We start from the raw sequence: 23491 nt of genomic DNA on the forward strand, positions 1-23491 counted from the left end.
TTAGAGAAAAATAAAAATGAATAAAGAATCATGATCTATTAGACATAATAAATACATTTGTATGGCAAAAAGAGCTAAATAATTATGACAACAGGCATTTGAAATCTACTTTACACTCAGATTTCTCCACTATTTAACAGTGAGACATTAATTTAGATGTTGATGTTATAAACTTTTAAAAATATAACCTAAAAAGTTATCTAGCAGCCATAATTATCACATATTCTCCATTCAGATGAACTTACATTTGTATTTTTTGCTAAAGTCATTATATCACTACGATTTTATAAACTATAATATATGAAGATTCTAAAGAATTATAAATGAATTATTATTATTATTTCTTTTTTTTTTTGAGACGGAGTCTCGCTCTGTCACCCAGGGTGGAGTGCAGTGGCGCGATCTTGGCTCACTGCAAGCTCCGCCTCCCGGGTTCACACCATTCTCCTGCCTCAGCCTCCCGAGTAGCTGGGACTACAGGCGCCCGCCACCACACCCGGCTAATTTTTTGTACTTTTAGTAGAGACGAGGTTTCACCGTGTTAGCCAGGATGGTCTCAATCTCCTGACCTCATGATACGCCCACCTTGGCCTCCCAAAGTGCTGGGATTACAGGCGTGAGCCACCGCGCCCGGCCAACTAATTATTTTTAAATGAAATTTTCATGTAGAACTCAGGTATAGTAAAATGAAAAGGAGAGCAGAGGAGTATATACAGTGTTTTCATTTCTATAAAAAGAGGTATGTGTATATTTATATATCATCTAGAAGTATTCCATGCAAACATAAGAGACTAAAAATAGTGATTACCTCTGAAGGGGATATTAGGCATGGGGTTTCAAGTAGAAAAGTGACTTATTTTTATTGGACAGCCATGATGCTGTTTGGATATTTTATGTATATATTACTTCTTTATGGTTAAAAACTAGTTAGGTATTCATGATGGCTGAGAAAAACCACTACTTGTGTGTCTATGTGAATAATTTTTTACCTCACAAATTGCTCTCCTTTTCCCATTCACAGAAAGCTGCTGATAAGATCTGAATCTATAAAACATATATTGGCATTCTCTCAAATGCAAATTATTGTTTGCTTTCTGAATGTGCTCCCTTATTTACAATTCACTGATTACTTGGGGATAGAAGCCTAGTCAGGAAAAAAAAAAAAGAGGAGGAAGACAGTAGGAAAACTATTTGACTGACCTGCTTTGAAGAAACATACATACCAGGCTGGGCACATTGGCTCACGCCTGTAATCCCAGCACTTTGGGAGGTCGAGGCGGGCGGATCACCTGAGGTCAGGAGTTCAAGACCAGTCTGGCCAACATGGTGAAACCTTGTCTCTACTAAAAATACAAAAATTAGCTGGGCATGGTAGCATGTGCCTGTAGTCCCAGCTACTTGGGAGGCTGAGGCAGGAGAATCACTTGAACTAGAGAGGCAGCGGTTTTAGTGAGCCGAGATTGCACCACTGCACTCCAGCCTGGGCAACAGAGTAAGACTCCGTCTCAATTAAAAAAAAAAAAAAAGAAAAAGAAATATACATACTGACCTATTATATAAAATGAAAATTAATTATTTAGAAAGTAAATGCATTCAATCTGAAATAAATTTGCTTTTAACTAGCATATCTTAGAATCCTAACAATTTTAGTACTCCAAAAAAGTAATCCTGCAGAAAATCCAAAAGATATTAGTGACTACTAGCATTTCTCTGTACTTCATCAGTAATAAAGCTAGTTGTTTAGTATGAAATCAGTAAGGTGCAGAATATAGAAAAAAGCCATACATTATCTTCAAATTTTACCTGTATACCAAAAATTTTCCTTTAGGTTCTAATCCTGTGGTTTGCTTCAACTTTACATGGCTGAAATGAAGAAAAGAATCTTCTTACATAATACTTGTGGAGTTTTCTTTTTTCTATATTGTAGAACCATAAGGCCCCAATTCAAAGAAAACATGAAAGAATTCATTTTTTAAAACCACTTAAAAAAAATTAACTTCTTACAAACTTTCACAGATGTGAAGAACGTTACACACCAGACCAAAATTCACATCAACTCTGCCTGCCGACCAATGAAAGTATTAACATTCACTTATGAAGGATCATTTTGAACTTGCCCAAGTTTTCTGAACCTATTCTGTTCATAACTAGGGACTTCTATATTATTTATGTATAATAAATATAAATGTTTATAAAAGAGTGTAAAAAAAGTAATCAAGTTTGCCAATGAGAAGTGCGTTAGTTTGTCTGCATTGGTATAAAGGAATACTTGAGGCTGGGTAATTTATAAAGAAATAAGGTTTATTTGGCTCATGGTTCTGCAGGCTGTATAAGCATAGCACCAGCATCTGCTCCACTTCTGGTGAGGCCCAGGAAGCTTTTAGTCATTGCAGAAGGGAAGGATAGCCAGCCTATCACATGGTGAAGGAGGGAACAAAAGCTACCAGGCTCTTCAACAATCAGCCCTCATGTGAACTAACAGAGTGACAACTCCTTATTATCACCAGCAGAGAACCAAGCTATTCATGAGGGAACCACATCCATGACCTAAATGCCTCCCACCAGGACCCACCTCCAACACTGGAGGTCACATTTCAACATGAGATTTACAGGGGACAAAACAGCCAAACCATATCGAAGAGTTTGCCTGTAAATCTTTTTTCCTACTTATCTTATAAACCTACTATTTTAATAATTCTAACACAATTTGAATCTACTCTATTAGTATTCTAGTACAAAACCTAACAGCTTAAATACACTCAAAAACATGAATCGCATTGTTTAGAAGATTGGAACAGATCTAAAAGAACATAATATATAGTAAAAATCCCAAATTCAGGCTGGGCACGGTGGCTTATGCTTGTAATCCCAGCACTTTGGGAGGCTGAGGTGGATGGCTCACCTGAGGTCAGGAGTTTGAGAACAGCCTGGACAACATGGTGAAACCCCGCCTCTACTAAAAATACAAAAAATAAGCCAAGCATGGTGGTGGGCACCTGTAATCCCAGCTATTCGGGAGGCTGAAGCAGGAGAATTGCTTGAACGTGGGAGGCGGAGCTTACAGTGAGCCGAGATCATGCCATTTGCACTCCAGCCTGGACAACAAGAGTGAAACTCTGTCTAAAAAAAAAATCCCCAATTCTAATATTGTTACACATCTAAAGGGGAGCCAATATACAAAATTGACTCTTAAGAACTCAAATACTTCTAAAGTTGCAAAATTGTACATAACATTTTTAAATGTTACTGACAGAGACTTGTGTCTAAATAATAAATACCAGTTTTATATAACTACGGAGAAAAACATTTTTATTTTGTTTATCTATTTATTATTTTGCTCCTCATCTTGAATGAAAGACAAACAAATTTTAAAGTTTATTTCTAACCAGAAGTTAAAATAGGAAAGTGCAATCTGAAAATCTGAAAGGTAAACACAGATGACATTTACTTCTGAGGGTAAGCCAATTTGAAGATCCAAGTCTAGAGTCTTGGAGCAGAACTGCTTTTCTAAATCAGATGTTTCCTTATTAAGTCCAAAATATATTCATGCTAAACGAATCATTCTTTCCTATTTAAATAATTTTTGTGTAATTCTAAATTTAATATCCCTATCTTTAAAAAATTTGTAGAAGTTAACATAAATTTGGCTTAGATAAAAAACCTGAATATAAAATATACTCATCATATAAAATGAGATTTATTTGAATAATTGCTTAATAAACACAAAAATCATATCTACGAAATGAAGTACTAAATACCCCCAAAGTAGAAAATAATCCTTGAAATATTATCATTTAAGAATATTAGATATACCAAATTAGTGTGAAAAATTTTTAAAAGTTAATTATTTTGTTTCAAAAAATACCTATCTTTTTTTTAAAAAAACTATAATTTTAACAAAGCACATACATTGAGCTCAATTTTACTGGTCAATGACATAGTCAAACTTGTCTCTGTTAAGTTTTAAGTAAAAAATATTTCTCATATAAGGTAGTCAACATAAAATATTTCAAATGTTTACTGTCTTTCTACAAATATTCTGACACATCACACTTTTCTTGACCAACAAAGAATCCAATTATTGGCAAATGTGCTCAGTAGACCACTGCAGGAGAGAAAGATCACTGAACTGTAATTCTAGAAGGTTTGGCCCTGATCTTGAGCCAGCAATTGCTTAGCTAGATCATCCTGAACAAGTCACTTCACCTTTCCTTAGACTTTAGATTCCAAGCAGATGTGATGATTTTTGAGATTAACTTTTCAAACTCTACAGGTTTTGTCAGTAAGTGATCATGTAAGGCACTAAGTATACTAAGTTCAAGGGTTCCAGTAGCATCTATTACTAGCTTTATGACCTTGAACAGGTAATTTCACTCCAGTATCCTCACCTGTAAAAAACAGGAATCATGTTCTACTCTTCTTCCTGGGCACCATGGCCAGCCTCCCTTGGAGCTAAATGAGACCATGTGACAGAGTTGTGGTCACTGGATATGAAAGAGATGTGCACCACTTCCATGCCTAGCCCCAGACCTACTCCCCCACCACTCCTCTTTCCCCATTTACCCATTAAACAGAGAGGACTCTAAGGACCTAGAGGAGTATGTAGCAACAAGATGGAATAAATGATTTCACGGAGCAAAATCCCCCTCCTTTACCTCCTACCTCATGGACCAGCCCTGGGCTGTAAAGTGAGCAAGAAATAAACTTTCACTGTGTAAGCCACTGAAACTTTGGTGTATTTGTAGGGTTTTTTGTTTGTTTTTTGTCTTTTTTTTTTTTTTTTTTTTGAGACAGAGTCTCGTTCTGTTGCTCAGGCTGGAGTACAGTGGGGATATATCAGCTCACTGCAGCCTGGACCTCCTGGGCTCAAGTGATCCTCCTGCCTTGGCCTCCCCAAAGTGCTAGAATTACAGGTGTGAAGCCACTGCACCCAGTGTAAGTAATACTTGAACTGAAAAGTGAAAGATTAGTAGGAGCTGGATTGTGGAGCAAGGAGGGTGAGGAACAAGTTGGGAGTAGAGAGATAATGAGTTCAGTATTAGACTTACTGAGTTTGAAATAATATCTATAACAAGCATGCTAACCATTGCTTCTCCCCCACCAATAGTAACCTAGGAAATGAAAATTAAAACAAGATACCATTTTTCACCTAAAAATTTATTAAGAATTTTTAAAATGAGTAAGCCCAGTGCTGGGGAATGAAAATTAACTCTAGTAACCAAGGAAATGAAAATCAAAACAAGATACCATTTTTTCACCTAAAACTTGATTAAGAGTTTTTAAAATGAATAAGCCTAGTACTAGAGAATGAGAGTATATTTATTGCTATGGCTTAGTAAAAAACCATTCTAAACTTAATGGTTTCAATCAATAATCATTAATTATCTTTCACAGTTTCTATGGGTTAGGAATTCAGAAAGGGCACAGCCAGGATGGCTTGTCTGTGTCCTGCTGTAAGCTTGTCTATCTGGCAGTGATGCTGACTATAGCCTGGGGCCTAGTGGAGGCCATCAAATGGAACACCTACAGAGGCCACTCCCTGTGGCCTCGGTTTCCTTGCAATGTTGGGTTCCAAAGGCAAGTGTCCCATGAGCAAGCAAACCAAGTGGAAGTCATATTACCTTTTATGGCCTAGCCCTGAAAGGCAGGTTAACTTCCACTGCACTGTATTTATTATTTTTATTTTTATTTTTTTGAGGCAGAGCATCACTCTGTCACGTAGGCTGGAGTACAGTAGTGCAAACATAGCTCACTGCAGCCTCCGCCTCCCAGGCTAAAGCAATCTTCCTACCTCAGCCTCCCAAGTAGCTGGGACTACAGGCATACACCACTGTGCCTGGCTAACTTTTTAATTTTTTGTAGAGATCAGGTCTTGCCATGTTGCCCAGGCTGGGCTTGAACTCCTAGCTTCAGGCAATACTTCCGCCTCAACCTCCCAAAGTGCTGAGATTACAGGCATGAGCCACCGCACCTGCTTTGTACTATATTTCTTTAGACAGTTACAAAGTTCCACTCAGGTTCCAGCAGAGGGAACACAGATCCCACCTTTCAATTGAGGAGTACCAAAATCACACAATAAGAAGAGCATGTGGAATGGAATATATAGGTGCAGCCGTCTTTAAAAATACAATCTGCTACAGAGGGACTATAAATCAATCAACATCTCAGATGACAATTTGCCAATGTTTTAAGTAGCTTAAATATTAAATAGTCTTTGTTTTAGCAATTCTACTTCTAGAAATTTATCCCAAAGAAATAATCACGGATGCACGTTATGATTTAGTCATAAGGATATTCACTAAAGTAATAATAATAAAAAAGTAAGCAAGCCACATGTTAATAGAAAACTAGTTAAATAAAAAGGCTGATGTAATAATACATTAAAATAATGTATTAAAAAATCGCAATAGAATTTTAATATGCAAAAACACTTAGATATATTAAGGGGGTAAGTATATAAACCATACGTGCAATACAATTCCAAATTTGTAAAATATACATAAATGCACAGAAAAATAAAACTAAAAAAAATGTGATTGTTCCTTATATCTTTATAGGGAAGGATTACTTATGTAATCAAGGAGAAAAGTTTACAGAATACAAATTAACCCCAAACTCTTATTTATTTAAAATTTTCCTTTATTTTATATTCCAGATACATGTGCCGGTTACATAGGTAAATGTGTGCCATGGTGGTCTGCTGCACCTATCAACCCATCACCTAGGTATTAAATCCCACATTTTTCCTGATGCTCTCCCTCCCCACACCTCCCGGACAGGCCCCAGTGTGTGTTGTTCCCCTCCCCGTGTCCATGTGTTCTCCTTGTTCAGCTCCCACTTGTAAGTGAGAACATGCGGTGTTCGGTTTTCCGTTCCTGTGTTAGTTTGCTGAGGATAATGGCTTCCAGCTCCATCCATGTCCTTACAAAGAACATGATCTCAATCCTTTTTATGTATACATAGTATTCTATGGAGATATATAAATATATATATATATATAACATTTTCTTTATCCAGTCTATCACCGATTGGCATTTGGGCTGATTCCATGTCTTTGTTATTGTGAATAGTGCTGCAATGAACATACGTGTGCATATATCTTTATAATAGAATGATTTATATTTCTTTGTAACCCCAAACTCTTAACCTGTGGATTAATGTCATTCATCAGTTTAGGAAATTTCATAGTAACTATCTCTTTCCTCTCCTTAAGAGATTCCAATGAATAGCATGTTAGACCTTTTCCTGTATCATCTTATGTCTCATAGCCTCTCTTTCACTCCCCCACTTCCCCCCCATCCTTTTGTCATTCCATGCTTTGTTCTGAATATTTTTCACTGACCTATCTTGTAGTTTGTTGATTCTCTCTCTGATTCCTCTCTAAAGTGTTGTTAAATTTGTTCATTGAATTCTTAATTTTGGTTATTGTATTTCTTCAGTTTCAGAATTTCTATTTTTAAAAATTTACTTTTTGTATTATTTTCATTTCTCCACCAATTTTTTTAACTTATGAGATTACTCTTACTTCTGCTCTCTGCTCAATTTTAATCTATTTTATCTTCTTGATCTTGACAATCTTAGTTATTTTAAAGTCTACATTTGATAAATATAGGAGCCCTTGCAGGTCAGTTTGCATTATCTGTTGTTTCTGCAGGTTCTTGTTTATGTTGACTTGCTTCCTTATATGTTTGGTTATCTTTGACTCTGTACTATTATATTTATATTATTTTTGTAATATTAGGTATTATATTTAAAATATTATTAGTAGGAATAATTTGGAAACTAAGATGAAGCTACCTCCCTCCAGGAAACTTGTTGTTTGTCTGTTGTTTTGCTTTTCTTAGGCATCTGAAAGCACTAGCAATCTAGGTTCACTTTAATCCAATTTCCAAGCCATCCAAATGACTCAAAACTGGAATATAGTCTGTACGCGGAGTGTTTACTTTGAGTTCACCAGTATTCACAGGGCAGCCCTTTGGACTTCTAATCTAAAGTAAGAGTGTTTTCAGGGTCTCCACCCACAATAGGGCCTAGATTCCAATTTTTGTCCCGCTATACTAGCAAGGCTAACAAAAAAACTGCCAATCTTCTTAGCTGCCTATCCTGATCAATAAATGTGCCCTGGGCAAAAGTGGCCCTAAATACTAAACTCAGCTCTCTGAATTTCTGTCTTCTTCTAGATTATGGCCTGGAATTTCCTTCTTCTTCCAAATCTTGAACTGGAAACTCTTGACTAACATTAAATAACACCTTCAAACAGATTTTTAAATCTATATTTTATCTATTTTTTCCAGTTGTTGGAGGAAGATTGTCCAAATTACCTCATCTGTCATTTCTAGAAGCAGAAATCTTTCTACCCTATAACACTACACTATATAGTATGGCTTTATTACATTTAACTTACATGTACTCCACCATATGTATTTAGCCCTGCCTCCTAAATATTAAAATTGTATTTTGTGTATGTGCTCTATTATATATGGCACATTACTACATATGTTACATATTCTCATATATTACTATATAAGGATAGATACTTGAAATCATGTATCTTGTAGTTCTTGGACAATTTAAGGGTTTACAAGGGTGATTTTAAAATTTTATACCATTATCATTATTTATTGACTTTGGAATCTAACTCCTAAGTAAGACAAGACTCCATTATACCAGAAATGTTCTCATACGGAAGTTGCCTATTTGGAATACTACAGAACATGTTTTTATTCTGAGTAGGAGCTTAAATAAGATAATATCTAGGTTTCTGTCAACTGAGATTCCATAGTTTTATGCTTAATTTAACGTATACCTGTATACCAGACAAAAGATTCATGGCTTGATATTTAATGCATATTTTGAAATGGTGAAAATACTACCAACAGGAGAACCCTGCCCATCAGCATGAAAACTACCAAGAAAGGAAACAATAATGTGCTTTTTCTTTTTCAATAAAGCCCAAATTTCATATTCTTCTGAAAAATAGGCAAAAATTATGGTCTGACTGCATTTCCCAGAAGTTAAATATCTCTATATCATGTATATGTCATCTTTACATGTTATAGAAATAATTTAAGGGAAAAAGTTATATGCAAAATGATGCTCTCAGCATTATTCAAAATAGTTTTTAAAAATCAGAATACTTTAAGACATCCAGCAAAAAGGAAATGGTTAAATATGATATATTTACCAAGTGAAATACTATGCTGTCAATAAAATTATAATTATGTTCTACATGATAAAATTACATATATAAATTCAAAAGACAAACTGAGAAAAAACATTTGTAATACATGATAAATCAATCAAAGGCTTATTTCTTTAGCATTAAAACAGGAGAAAAGATTAATAACTCAATAGAAAAGCTAGCAAAAGATATGAATAGTTCATAGAAAAGGAAATACAGCTATCTTTTAAGTATATGAAAATATACCTCACTTATAAGAAAAATGGAAATTAAAGCTAAAATAAAATATAGTTTTTATTTTTCACAATGGTAAGAAAAATATTTGATACTGCATGGTAGAGTCAAGAATTTGAGAAAGCAGGCACTTCTATATATTGTTGGTAGAAGAATACATTGGTGCACACTCTCTGTAAGGCAACTAGGCAATATCTGTCAAAAAAAAAAATTTTTTTTTTTTTTTGATGTAGGGTCCCACTCTGTCACCCAGGCTGGAGTGCAGTGGTGCCATCACAGTTCACTGCAGCCTCAACCTCCTAGGCTCAAGCAATCCTCCCACCTAAGCCTCCCAAGTAGCTGAGTCTATAGGCACATGCCACCACGCCCACCTAATTTTGTTTACTTTTTGTAGAGATGAGGTCTCCCTATTTTGCCCAGGCTGGTCTCAAACTCTGGGGCTCAAGCGATCCTCCTGCCCTGGCCTCCCAAAATGCTGGGATTACAGGCATGAGCCACCACACCCAGCCTCCCACAGTTATCTTCATTTAAGTGAAAAACAAAATGATATTTTAACTGAACAAGAAAATCAAACAAAACCCTAGTATTCCTAGATATGCCTTGGTTACTTTGAAGAAAGGAAGAAGGGAGGAAAATGGAATCAGAGAGGTGGACATGTGAATTTAAATTATAATTTATTTCTTTTAAAAGATGTGATTCAAAGTTAGCAAAATATATGATTTAACGAAATGGGAGCTATCATTTTCTGTCTTTTTAAAAAGAAGACAGAGATCAATTTGCTAGTGAGTCTTATGGCTTCTTTTCCTGATTTTCTTACAAAGCAAACATCCTTATGTAAAACTTTTATATCTACATTTCTATGAGAGTTTCTAGGATCCCCTCCACGACTCCATTCCATCTCATCCTAATTACATGCTGCAGCCAGATTAATCAGCCAAGAATCAGCAATAGAGTTCAATTCTCATTACATCAAATGTAAAAATTAGAAAGGTTGGGGTCAGATCCCAAAGGGCAGAGAAGTTTGAAACCTTCTTGGATTCAAATAGTTCCCTCTCTCTACACTTCTCTGAGCCTGGGTTTGTGCATAGGCTTAAAAAAATGGAAACAACTATCTCAAACAATCCTTGGGAGAATTAAGAGACTTTCTACATGAAAGCATCTATTAAGTACCATGTCTGGTACATGATCACTCATAAACACTAGTTTTCCTTCACCTATACTTACTGGCCATAGTAGCACAATACATACGCTATACTTAAGAAATCTGTTCATGGTTTCTGCATGCCTCCTGCTCAGTTTCATTTCCCTCATCAGTGTCATTTTCCATTTTATTATTCTACTGTGCCCATTTTAAATTTTTGCCCCCATATCCATTATCTATTCGTATCCTACTTACCCTTCAAGTCCCAGCTCAAATTCTACCTCTTACAAAAAATCTTCCTGACTTTGAACTCCTATTGCCCTTAAAAGCCAATGTCAGACAGTTGACCACTTAATTTTTATTTATATTTTAAATTTTACTTTATTATGAATTACAGTAACACATTTCTCTTATTTTAAAAATACTAATAATACAGATAAAGCTACCGACATCGTTGACCATTACTCTCATTCCCAGACCCCACCTTTAGAGGTGCCACTTACAGCTTGTAATACATTCTTCCAGACCTTTACTACACATCTACATACTTGTAAAATGCAGTTTTGCTTTAACTCTTTTTTTATATATATGGCATCAAATTGTACATGTTGTTCTATAACTTGCTTATTTCATGTATATCTTGCACAGAGGGCCAAATACTGCATGATTTCACTTATATGAGGTATCTAAAATAGTCAAATTCATAGAATTAAAGAGTAGAATGGTGGTTGCCAGATGCTGAGAGGGAAGGAGGAATGGAGAGTTGCTAAGCAAGGGGCATAAAGTTGCAGTTAAGCCAGATGAATTCATTATAGAGATATGCTGTGCAGCACTGTACCTACAGTTAACCATACTATATTGAATACTGGAAAATCTGTTAAGAGGGTAAATCTCATTTAAGTGTTCTTACTATGATAAAATAAAATTTAAAAAAATATAAACCTATATACCTATGTATCCATATCTCTCTTTATATCTATATATCTTGGAGGTCCTTTTAATACATATAGAGCCATGCTATTCTTTTCACTCCAGAGTGTTCCAGTTTATGTTATCATTTATTTATTCATGGACACTTAGGTTTTTCCCTCATTTTTACTTACATAAATAATGAAATATTTCAGAGAGAAAATGACGTGAAAAAATTCTGAAGCAGAAACACAACATAAAACCACTACTTACATTAAAGAGGTTTTCTAACAAGGTAGACATTAAAATGTCTTTGAATCAGAGAGATATGGTATTTTTCATTTACCATATTATAGTCTTCATACTCTTTAAGGCATTAAATATGACCATTTCCATTGTTTTGTTTGGTAAGATACACTCCTCATTAAATGACTTGGTGTAAAAGATCTTATGAGGATTGGCAACACTATCTCACTGCCTTCCTGTCTATTCTTCACCAGCATAGATCATTTTCTCCATTAACTCCCGACACTAGAGGTCAGCAGCCTCAGTACTAATTAGTAGTAATGCAGACCACAGTTGACTAATGAAAACAATACTCCTTCAGTAAAATCTGCACTAAATTACTAATCAACCTTTTATTTTGAGGGAAAATATTTCTAAAAAACCAAACAGACATAAATTAGGTAAAAACAGGTTTCTCCATGAGACAAGCCAATTGTGCTGTCTCTCCAAAAGGAAGGATGAAAGAATTCTGATTTAGATTATCCAGGGATTATCATTGAAATCTAAACTAATGTAACCAGGTGTGGTGGCTTGTGCCTGTAGTCCCAGCCACTCGGGAAACTGAGATGGGAGGATCACTTGAGCCCAGGAGGCTGCAGTGAGCTATGATCACACTGCACTCTAGCCTAGGTGACAGGATGAGACCCTGTTTCTCTACAAAACAAAACAAAACAAAAACCCTGAGCTAATGAAATATAATAAGATGTATATTCTTTTGTTAATTCAATGTATCTCACAAGTAAAACCTGGAAGAATCAAATGATGATAAATTCCTTTTTATTAGATTCTCCATATTCTTTGATTTTTTTAAATAAGAGGAGAGGAAGAGACAGGAAAAATACTTTTTTAAAAATTTATTTTTTTTTGTCTGTCACCCAGGCTGGAGTGCAGTGGCGCGATCTTGGCTCACTGCAGCCTCCACCTCCTGGGTTCCAGTGATTCTCCTGCCTCAGCCTCCTGGGTAGCTGGGATTACAGGCAAGTGCCACCATGCCCAGCTAATTTTTTGTATTTTTAACAGAGATGGGGTTTCACCATGTTGGCCAGGCTGGTCTCGAACTCCTGATCTCAGGTGATCCGCCTGCCTTGGCCTCCCAAAGTGCTAGGATTACAGACGTGAGCCACTGCGCCCGACCGGGAAAATAATTTTAGATCAAAGACATATCCGAATAGGTTTTCTAATGGCCTTGTAGAAAACTTGAAGGAACTGGCCGGGCACGGTGGCTCACGCCTGTAATCCCAGCACTTTGTGAGGCCGAGGCGGGCGGATCACGAGGTCAGGAGATCGAGACCATCCTGGCTAACATGGTGAAACCCCGTCTCCACTAAAAAAAAAAAAAAAAAAATTAGCCGGGCTTGGTGGCGGGCGCCTGTAGTCCCAGCTACTCGGGAGGCTGAGGCAGGAGAATGGCGTGAACCCGAGAGGCGGAGCTTGCAGTGAGCCGAGATTGCGCCACTGCACTCCAGCCTGGGCCACAGAGCGAGACTCCGTCTCAAAAAAAAAAAAAAAAAGAAAGAAAAGAAAACTTGAAGGAACTGAACAAACAGCTTTTATGAAAGAAAAAAAAAAAAAAACAGGGCAAAGAAGTCCCCCAAATAACAAACAGAAGTGCTAGTCTACCTATTTTGAAAACTGTCAGGTGAGACAGGAAGGGCTTTCAAATATGAATCACTCCTTTTCAAATATATCTATGGAAAAATGACTACACTGTAGTTTTTCCACACCATCTTCTTTCAGTAAGCAATCTACATTTAAGGTTTCTCCATCTTTTCACAGCTTGATAGCTCATCTCTTTTTGTGGCTTGACAGCTGATTTGTTTTAATCACTGAATAATATTTGATATGCAACAATTTGCTTATTCATTCACCTATTGAAGGACATCTTAGCTGTTTTTGGTTTCAAGTACATTTTTAATTTGAAGAAATAAAAGTATAAAGACTTTTGGGTCAAGATAAAAGACTTAAACACTTGTCTCCCCTCCCTGAGAACTTATTACAGTGATAGTAAAGGAACGAAAGGACTAAACCTACAATGTAAAAAGAACTGGAGGAAGGGGTCAGTGGGTACTGAGGAGTAGATGCAATTTCCACGTACAAAAAGTAGCATGAAACAAAGTGCAATAAGCCCAAACCCAAAATAACTTGATAACATGTACATTTTGTTCTATAATCAAAATGAAATCTTGTCTTCAACATGGATGAACCATGAAGACATCATGCTAAGTGAAATAAGCTAGTCATAGAAAGACAAATATTGTATGATGCCACTTATATGAGGGACCTAGATTAGTCAAATTCATAGAAACAGAAAGCAGAATGGTGGGTGCTAGAGGCTTAGGGGACGAAGAAATGGGGAGTTATTTAATGGGTACAGAAATTCAGTTTAGCAAGATGAAAAAGTTCTGGAGATCTGTTTTTCTTTCCTTAAGATCCATCAATTAATTGTTCAAAATGATGCCCGATTTTAGTTGGCTTCATTTTTAGACCATAACTTAACTTACTCAGCTTTGTCTTTCCTTGCTTATTTGGGTCCTTCATTCTTTCCTTCCCTTCCTCCCTTCCTACTTTCTTCCTGTCTTCCACCTCCCTCCGTCCCTTCCTTGGGTAACTGCTTTTTCTTTTCTGTTCTTTTTTTTTAATGTTGTTGACCAGAAACAACACGCCATCTTCACCATATTACTAACATCTTCCAGCTTTTTACTATTTATGGCATAGATGCTGAATTCTTTTTCAAGACATATTTCTGGAACCCCAGTGTGGATTAGTACACTATTGTCATCTAGGATTTCTTTACATTGGATTTCTGGGGAAGTTACTCCACGTCAGCTTCCTCATATTTCCTATTTCCTTTTGCTATGTTTCCTCAACTTTAACTTCTATATTTTCTATTGCTTTTGGCAGGGGTGGGGTGTAACGTTTTTTTCTTAATTTCCAAGAGCTCATTATTGTTTCCTGTTCCTTTTTCATAGCATATTTCCTTATTTGATGGAATAATTGTCTTATTTAATCAAAAAACATTAAGTTCTTGTGTTCCCTGACTTAACTCAGTTTTTTTCCTGTATCCATTGCTTTACTTATTTTTCATGCAGCTTATTTCCTTTTTATAGTTTGATCATTAGTTAGTTACTAACATCAATAGATTTTTAGCCGCTGGTACCCAACATTCTGTTTTCTGTTTCTGTGTATTTGACTACGCTAGGTACCTTATATAAGTTGGTATGGGTTTTCTCTGTTTTTATGTATACAATATGTTTTCTGCCAGTCTCCTCTTAAATAGAATGGCCAGTTGGAAGCCCTGTTTGTTAGTTACACTTATTGTCCTGCAAACTTTGCTAGCATTAATTATATTGTTTAAACTTTTGAAATGACTAATGCTAATAGCATAACTATCAAAATTTAGGAGACATAGAGAATAGTGAGTGAATTCCCATTTTTTATAGCACAGGGATATATCTGGCAGATAATATCTAAAGCTTTAAAATACATCAAGAAATAGTGCTTCTAGTATATTACTTAGTCTTTTCATGGTAACCACAAAAATAACTAAAAAGAAACTTAAAATGACTTATAAGGAGCAAACTGAGGAAAAGAAGAGGCAGTTAGGATCATTGTTTTCCATTATAATCCCTTCTGTACTATTTTTTAAAATCATAAGCATGTATTTCTTCAAAAAAAAAATTGCAGATAAAATGATGAAAACAGGAGAAAATGTAGGAAATTTGGAAGTAAAAAGAAAAAAAGGAATTTTAATTCTAAAAAGAAAAATTCAAATATTCATTTATATGTACTAAATTTCTTGGACAGAAGGAGAATACTGTGTTGCCAAGGAGACCAAAGCAACTGTTCGGCTCTTAAAAAAAAAAACCCATGGCAATTTATTCTGCATAATATTACATCCTACTCCAGCTTTATAAAAGCCAATAAAATGGTTTTAGTGAGGGCCTTGAAACTTAGTTTATGTTGTCACTAACATTTATTAAACATTTGGTTTATGGAGTCTACCATAGTGATAAGAATACAGTAAAAGTCAGATGACCTAGGTTTGAGTCCCAATTTTACCACTTAAAAGCCGTATCTCCTTGAGCAAGTCACTTTTCTTTTATGAGCTTAAGTTTCTTTACTTGTAAAAATGGGGATAACTACTACCTGCCTAACACACTGTTGCTATGAATAGCAAATGAGACTTAGAGCATTTTACCAAAGTTGAAACACTACAAAAATAAATTCAAGGAATAAGGACTAGCATTTCCCAAAAGTAATAAAGCCATATGTGTATACTGTGTACTCTTCATTGATTAAATGTCAAATTCAGTATTAGAAAAATGTGAACAAAAAATGTTATATAAACTAGTATTATAAAAATTGGATTGAACTAGGTGGCAGATCCAAGCTCCCATCTAAGCTCCCCAACTGGATAATGTCCACAATTTCTTTGGGTCTCTACGCAATGACCCTGGAGTAGACCACCTTTGTAGAGGTATGTCATAGGTGTATTTCCCATCGCATAATGATGACTTAAAAGGAAATTCGCTCACCACCTTTTCTATCTGGGCTACATTAGGAGGCATAGAAAATCATGCGAGTGACATTGAAAAAAAACTTCTACCGTTAGACTAATGTTTGAATCACTGGCTTAGATTGAAGTATTTTATTTCTATTTTCAGGCTTTTTATAAGCCTACGCTACTTGAACTTTACATGATACTCTTTCTCAACACAGACCTACAGTCTGAGACCACAGTGCTCTACTTGCTATTTCTTAAAATGCCATGGCCAATTCCTGCCTCCACATCGTTGTCGATATATAGGAAGTTCAACACCTTTGTAGCAGGCTGAGCAGCTCTGCCCTGTGTCCCAGCTCTATTCCCCATCCAGCCACTGACCCATCCACTTTGCCAGTGCCTAACATCTTACATATAGGACTGCTTTTAAAAAGAAAATTCACAATGGATAAAGAACAGGACACACTATATTGGGAGAACCTGCTTCTGGGCCAGCAAAACTGGTCTATAATTTGACAGAATGTATGAAAGCACTGAAAAAAAGAACTAGGAAGGAGGTGAGTGACTTAGCCCTAGAGCATAGAAGGAGAGAGCACTGATAGTAGAGTCATCTGTTCGCTGCCTGGAGGAGAAATGCCTTGATCTAGGACTTGTTGGGTTCTAGTGGCAGGGTAGTCCCATTGTGGAGATGTGTGCATTTACTTATTTACAGGTTGATGCTGTTAAATGTTTGTGTCATATATCTGACTCCCTGTGATTTGATTTCATGGCCACCAAAAATCTTCTTTTGACTTCTCCTACGGTACATCTAGAAAATGCCCTGAATAGAAACAAATCTACTTAGCTATTACATCTGTACCATACATTAATAAAACATTCTGAATTCAGACATCAGTTTCTGTGGCATTGGGCACAGTGAGTACATCCTGAGACAAGGTAGGCTAACAAATTAGGCTGAAGGCTCAGGAATGGAAGCTCACATTCTGGACTTGTAAATTTACCAACAGAAAGCCACCCCATAGAAACTACATGGAGTACCCCAAACTGCCCCAATAAACACCTGTCTTGTTGCATTGTTTTCTTTTTAACATTTACACACACACCTGTGTGTATTTAAGCCCTTCAAGACATACTAAAGCCCTTCTATGACCTGGTCTTTACACATCCTTCCAAAATTTTCTATGTACCCTGAGCAACAGCAGAAATAAAAGTTCTTAATACACACATTAAAATTTCTCTTTATGCTTGTCATAGTTCTCCTTATGTTAGCAAGTCTAATTTTAACTAATTCTGAAAGTTCAAGCACAAATAACATTTTTTCATAAAGACTTTTCAAATACACCAACCGAGACTAAGATTAGTAATTTTAGTGACCAATGCAAGTAGCAAATTGACCTCTAATCAATTTAAAACTTATTATATGCCTCATCTGAGTCATGAAGAATTGGTGGCATTTGGTTCCTTTTTTAATTAAATAGGTATTCATCAGTGTTAAAATCAGTTTCTCTATGTTAAAAGACTACACATGCCATCAATATATAATGTAAGAAATGCCATGAGTCTGATCTTATTTTACATTTCTGCACTCTAAATTTCAGTGCCCTGAGACAGTCTAGCTTACCTATAGTATCAATCTACAGTAGATACAATTTCTCCATTAAATGTATTCTCTCCTATTAAGAGAGGATCAGTGAAGAAATTTATTAATTTATTAAATAATTAACAAATTACTTAATCTATTCCTCTAAGGATACTTATTACTTGCCCCTATTATTTATGCTTTTCCTTCCCTTCTATTTTCTTTAAAGATATGATCCATATCTATTTCATCTTTCTATCTCTCACAGGTTTCAGCTAATGCCTTATATTCAGAGGCACTTTAAATACAAATTAAGAATTTATCTTCCACTTTCAATGAAGTTTTATCTTCATTATTTTCATTTTGTTTTGTTTTATTTATTTTTGAAATGGCATCTCACTCTGTCATCCAGGCTGGAGTGCAGTGGAACGATCTCAGCTCACTGCAACCTCCGCCTCCCAGGTTCAAGTGATTCTCTGGCCTCAGCCTTCGAGTAGCTGGGACTACAGGCACAGGCCACCTCGCCTGGCTTTTTTTTTTTTTTTTTTTTTTTGTATTTTTAGTAGAGACTATGGCCATTATGTTGGCCAGGCTGGTCTCGAACTCCTGACCTCAGGTGATCTGCCCACCTTGGCCTCCCAGAGTGCTAGCATTACAAGTGTGAGCCACCATGCCTGACCTCTCTTCATTCTTTTTATATGTATCCTATCTTCTAACGAAGTCTTCCTTGAGCATCTCAGTCCACTGTTTACCCCTACTTTTGAACTATAAGAACTGACTGCCTACAAACCATTTAATTGCCACCAAAACCACTCTAGCATTATTATTTTATGTGCATTTTACAGGTTTCTTTAATATTTCAGTATATCCCAACAATATATAGGCATAGAATGGACAATCAATAAATATAAATTCATTCAAACAATCTTTTAAAAATAATTCAGGGGCCGGGTGTGGTGGTTCATGCCTATAATCCCAATACTTTGGGAGGCTGAGGTGGGAGAATCCCTTGAGGCCCAGAGTTCAAGATAAGCCTGGGCAACATAATGAGACCCCATTCCTAAAAAAAAAAAATTTTTTTTTTAATTAGCTGGGCGTGGTGGCATGTGCCTGTAGTCCCAGCTACTCGGCAGGCTAAGGCAGAAAGATCACGTGAGCCCAGGAGTTCAAGGCTGCAGTGAGTGCAGTGAGCGGAGATTGCGCCACTGCACTTCAGCCTGGACAACACGGTGAGACCCTGTTTAAAAAAAAAAAAAAATCAATCAGGAGACTCATTAGCAAAAGTATAGTTAAAACTGGCACCTAAAGAGAACAAAAAGTCTTGCTACTCCAAGTGTGGTCCACAGACCAGCAGCATTAGTATCACCTGGAAATTCATTCTTTTTTTTTTTTTTTTTGAGACGGAGTCTCGCTCTGTCGCCCAGGCTGGAGTGCAGTGGCGCGATCTCTGCAAGCTCCGCCTCCCGGGTTCACGCCATTCTCGTGCCTCAGCCTCCCGAATAGCTGGGACTACAGGCGCCCGCCACCGCGCCCGGCTAATTTATTGTATTTTTAGTAGAGACGGGGTTTCACCATGTTAGCCAGGATGGTCTCGATCTCCTGACCTCGTGATCCACCCGCCTTGGCCTCCCAAAGTGCTGGAATTACAGGCGTAAGCCACAGCGCCCGGCCGGAAATTCATTCTTAGGCAGAATCCAAGGCCGCACCCCAGGCCTCCTAAATCAGAATCTGTATTTCGAGATCCCCAGGTGATCTGTAAGCACATTAAGGTTTGAGAAGCATTAGTTTAGACTGCAGAGGAAGAATTATTCGTCCAATACACATATGACCAATTAACACCAAATACCTCATTGTAGTTGCTTATTTGTTGGTCTTCCTCATCTGCTAACTGAGGCTTGTTGAGGGCAGGAACCCTTTCTATTTTCCTCACAGGTATTTCCTGGGTCTAACAAGACCTAAAACACGCACTCAGCATTCAATATTTTTTTGCTAAATGAATGAATGAATAAAGCAAAAACAAAACTTTCAGAAAGAGAAGCCTTAAGGAAATTCATTTGTACAACATGATGTCACATACTACCATACAAATTCCTTAATTCAGTGTCATTAATTCCATTTTAAATGTGCTGCCTTCTCTACTTCAACAAAGGTATTTTGTGCACGTGACAAAGCAAAAGCTTGGATTATCTTCCTCTGTTGGAGCCACCAGGGACCTCTTTTACAAGTAAGATAGCTGCATTTTAATTCTGATTGTCACAAATCCATCCCAAATGCCCGCACAAGGTTTAATTACCACAACAACTTGAAGGTGGGGGCGGAGGGTGGGTGGGGAGGTGTTGGTAGAGAAGTAATGGTTAAGGCAAAAACAATCCTGTATTAAGAGTACCATATGAAACCTGGAAAACACGATTCCTTGAACAGATTAATTCCAGAAAATAGCTGCTAGCAGGATAAAGAAGAGGTAAGCGCCTTGCCTTTCCCAAGAGCAAAAGGTGATACTAGACAATACCAGGGAGTGATAAAAGACCAGCGACTACCTAGCGACAAAAGGAGGAAACACACCAGACCAGAACTAAAGCGGATAGCGGTTAGAAACGCCCAGTAAGGGTGCCAGAAACCACTTTCAGGTATGTGGAGAAGGAAGTCAAGGGAGAAAAAGGGAAAGGAAATCGTTGTTTAGGGTATAACTTATAATGATGATTTTTTTTTTTTTTTTTGGAAGAAAGAGGGAAGACAGCACTTGAAGGGAAAGAGGGTAAAGAGGAAGGGAGGTTACAATTGAGAGCACTGCAGAAGGAAGCGATGCAGATGTTGCCGCCCGGCTCTGGCAGTCCGAAGGAGGAACCCCACGCATAGGTGGGTGGCAACGCCCTGCTCCGCTGCCCCCCGCTCGGTGTCCCGAGCCATCTCCTCTGCAGCCCGCGGGGCGCTGGGTGGGCACAGGAAAGAGCAGACCGTGTCGGGGAGGCGACGGCGTTTGCCGGGCTTACCAGGTACCCACCTTATCCCAGCGGAGCCACTGCCCGATGGCCGTGTCCAGCTGAGGGTCCCCGGTGTGGTAGGGGGCGTGGAGCAGGTTGGAGTTCAGATCCCCCTCTGTGTTTTCAGCCATGGCGACCAGACAGGTGTACGGGCCGGGGGCCGGCGAAGACACTGAGTTGGGGTGGGGGGTGGCTTGGGGTTCGCTCACCAGGGTCCAGGCGTCCCCACCTCACTGAAGGGCATCGGAGACCAACCGCAGGGTGTTTGTAACAGCTCCTGCCGCGGCGTCAGGGAACTGTGAGAGAGGGGATTTATGGCCGCCTGCTCCCCAGCGGACCAGGTCCGGGTCTCTGGGCGAAGTGACTGAGGCGGTCGCGCCGCGAGAGAACAACAACAGTCCCAGATGTCTGGGTCCTGGCCCCGCCGCCGCCGCCGCCGCCCGCACCGCCTACGGCCCCGCCCCGCGCCTTAGGCCCCGCCCCTTCCCGCCTCTGCTGATTTAAGTCCCCGAAGCTCTAGACTGGAGCTCGGGAGCGCGCTCCCCACGCCTCCGAAGTAGTGCGGGTTTACATCCCGTCTGGGTGGTAAGGCAATAGTGCACGGTTCTTTTTATTTTTTTAATTTGCCAAGGGTCTCCTTTCCTCGATCTGCTCTCACGGCTACCACTAGTAAGCTGCCTTTGCGCTTGCCCTGCAGGTCCCGAGGGCGCGCCGCAGGCCCCCAGTTTGTCTTGGGGGCACGCGCCGGTTGGGGAAGGAGGGGCTGTGCGAGCTGTCCGCGCACTGCCTCACGGGAGTTGTAGTTCTTTCCTTTGTCTGAGCCCAGCGGAGACGCCGCCGAGACTACGACTCCCAGCAGCTCCGCGCCGTCCCTTTCCTCAAAAGAAAAAGATCTACCTCGAGGTAGTTCCCTACACGCCCTATCCCTATTAGTTATGCTACGCTGTGTGGCCCTGGCATTAAATTAAACAAGGAATGACATAGTAAGGGGACAAAGTGGTATCCGTTTAGTGCTGTGCAGTTTACGAATCGCGTTCCATCGCTTCAATCCTTCAGTAAGGTAGAGGGGCGTAGTCCTTTCCCGTTCCACACACAAAGAAGAAACTGACTTCCTGAGACACCTCTCCTGAGGCCGAGTTCGTGAGCGGTCAAACTAGGGTTCCAATCTCATTTCAGATCCCCTCAGCTGGCAGTTATTTTATTAGGTCAGTGCAAAAATAATTGCGGCTTTTGCCATTAAAAATAATGGCATTAAAAGTAATGGCAAAAACGGCAATGACTTTTGTACCAACCTAATAGCTCTGCTGCTATAGTAAACTAGGAGGTAGGGAGAACAAGATTACTGAAAAATAGATGAGGAAGTTGTTGAGGGAAGATGGGTCGGCATTTAACCTTAATATAAGAATGTATAAGCATCACAGGATACCAAGAGCAATGGTAATGGGAATACGGAGGAAGAGGAAATTGGTTCACCCAAATTGAAATAGTCTTCCGTTACTTCTTAGCCGTCTGTCCTATGGAATGCTCACCTAAGTTGAGGTCTGGGAAATGCTGAGAAGTGCTGACCTGTCAGCCACCTAGCTACTCCTCCGTTTCTTGGTTTGGCCTTCTTAGAATGGCTATGATTTTGGCCAAGTATATTACAACTCTTTCCCTAGTCAGCTTTTTTGTAAGGAGGGTATGATAATATTTACATCATGGCTGTACGGTAACTTAATAAATGGCATTAGGCTGCTTTGAGGTTCACAGATAAAAGACATAATAAGTTCAAAGTATTACTTTATTTCCTTTAAAGTGCCATTTACCATAATAAAATCCAAACTACCAAGGTACAAAAGGATTGTGGCACCAGTTTCTGAAAAACACGCCATAGTTGGGAGTTGCAGTTTTTGCTAAGCGATTGTTTCTTTTGTGGAGTCAGCAGGACTCTTGTTCTTTTAATCACACAAGGCATGGGAAACAGTTACGTGTCCTGGAGAGAAATTCATCTTCCACTACCATCACCATTATTATCCATGATACATATTAGACATTTACTCTCTGCTAAGCATTATGGTAGGAGCTGAGGCTACAAGAATCTATATAATTGTTCATTTCGAGAAATAACATCTGAGGAGACAGGATATATGTAAGAAAAGAAAGCCCATGATAAATAGCAAGTGCTGCCAACAACTGTTAATGAATTTACATCTGAGGTGTTCAATGAAAAAAGCATCAAGCAGGAGGGACCTGCATTGGGCTTTCAGAAACAAAATAAACAAGTTGAGAATAAGGTAGAGGATATTTCAAACCCATAGACCAGTGGTTCTCATATCTCCCTAGGAGTTTGTTTAAATTAATATTCCTGGACACTGCCTCCAGAGATTCTGAATCAATACATTGGCATAGGGCCTAGGTACCTGCATATTTGAAATATCTGTTGACTGTCACAATTCAAAGTGTGATTAGGAGGACAACTGTGGTGATGTCCTCTGGAAGCTTATTAAGAAATACAAAATTTCATACGCCAGTCCAGTTCTGCTGCATCAGAATTTACATTTTAACAAGATCCAATGATGATTTATATTTAAATTTGTTAAACAGTGTTTTTTATAAGACAGTTCTTATTCAGTTCATTTCTGAGAAACACTACCAAATCAACAGAGCTTTCAAGAGATGGAAAAAAAGAGTCAAGTAACCT

The 23491-nt window shown here is 38.2% G+C and overlaps 1 protein-coding gene across 4 annotated transcripts in view; it reads right to left on the reverse strand.

Annotated features, from left to right (window-relative positions):
• Positions 1-21285, reverse strand: part of PGM2L1 (phosphoglucomutase 2 like 1) — a 72445-nt gene extending 51160 nt beyond the window's left edge. Inside the window, exons 1-2 of one of the 4 annotated variants that reach the window (XM_063672082.1) lie at positions 20832-20881; positions 1804-1863 (exon numbers count right to left, since the gene is read on the reverse strand). Coding sequence is in view for 1 of the 4 variants with exons in the window: in XM_054440937.2 (XP_054296912.1) it covers positions 20832-20942 (111 nt within the window). In the remaining 3 variants the exon portion in view is untranslated. Of the gene's footprint in view, positions 1-1803; positions 1864-20831 lie in introns of all 4 variants that reach the window. The other 3 variants (XR_010127703.1, XM_054440937.2, XM_063672081.1) reach the window with 3 other exon arrangements.
• Between the last annotated feature and the right edge of the window lie 2206 nt (positions 21286-23491).

Source organism: Pongo pygmaeus, chromosome 9 (genome assembly GCF_028885625.2).
Source record: "Pongo pygmaeus isolate AG05252 chromosome 9, NHGRI_mPonPyg2-v2.0_pri, whole genome shotgun sequence".
Taxonomy (NCBI): domain Eukaryota; kingdom Metazoa; phylum Chordata; class Mammalia; order Primates; family Hominidae; genus Pongo; species Pongo pygmaeus.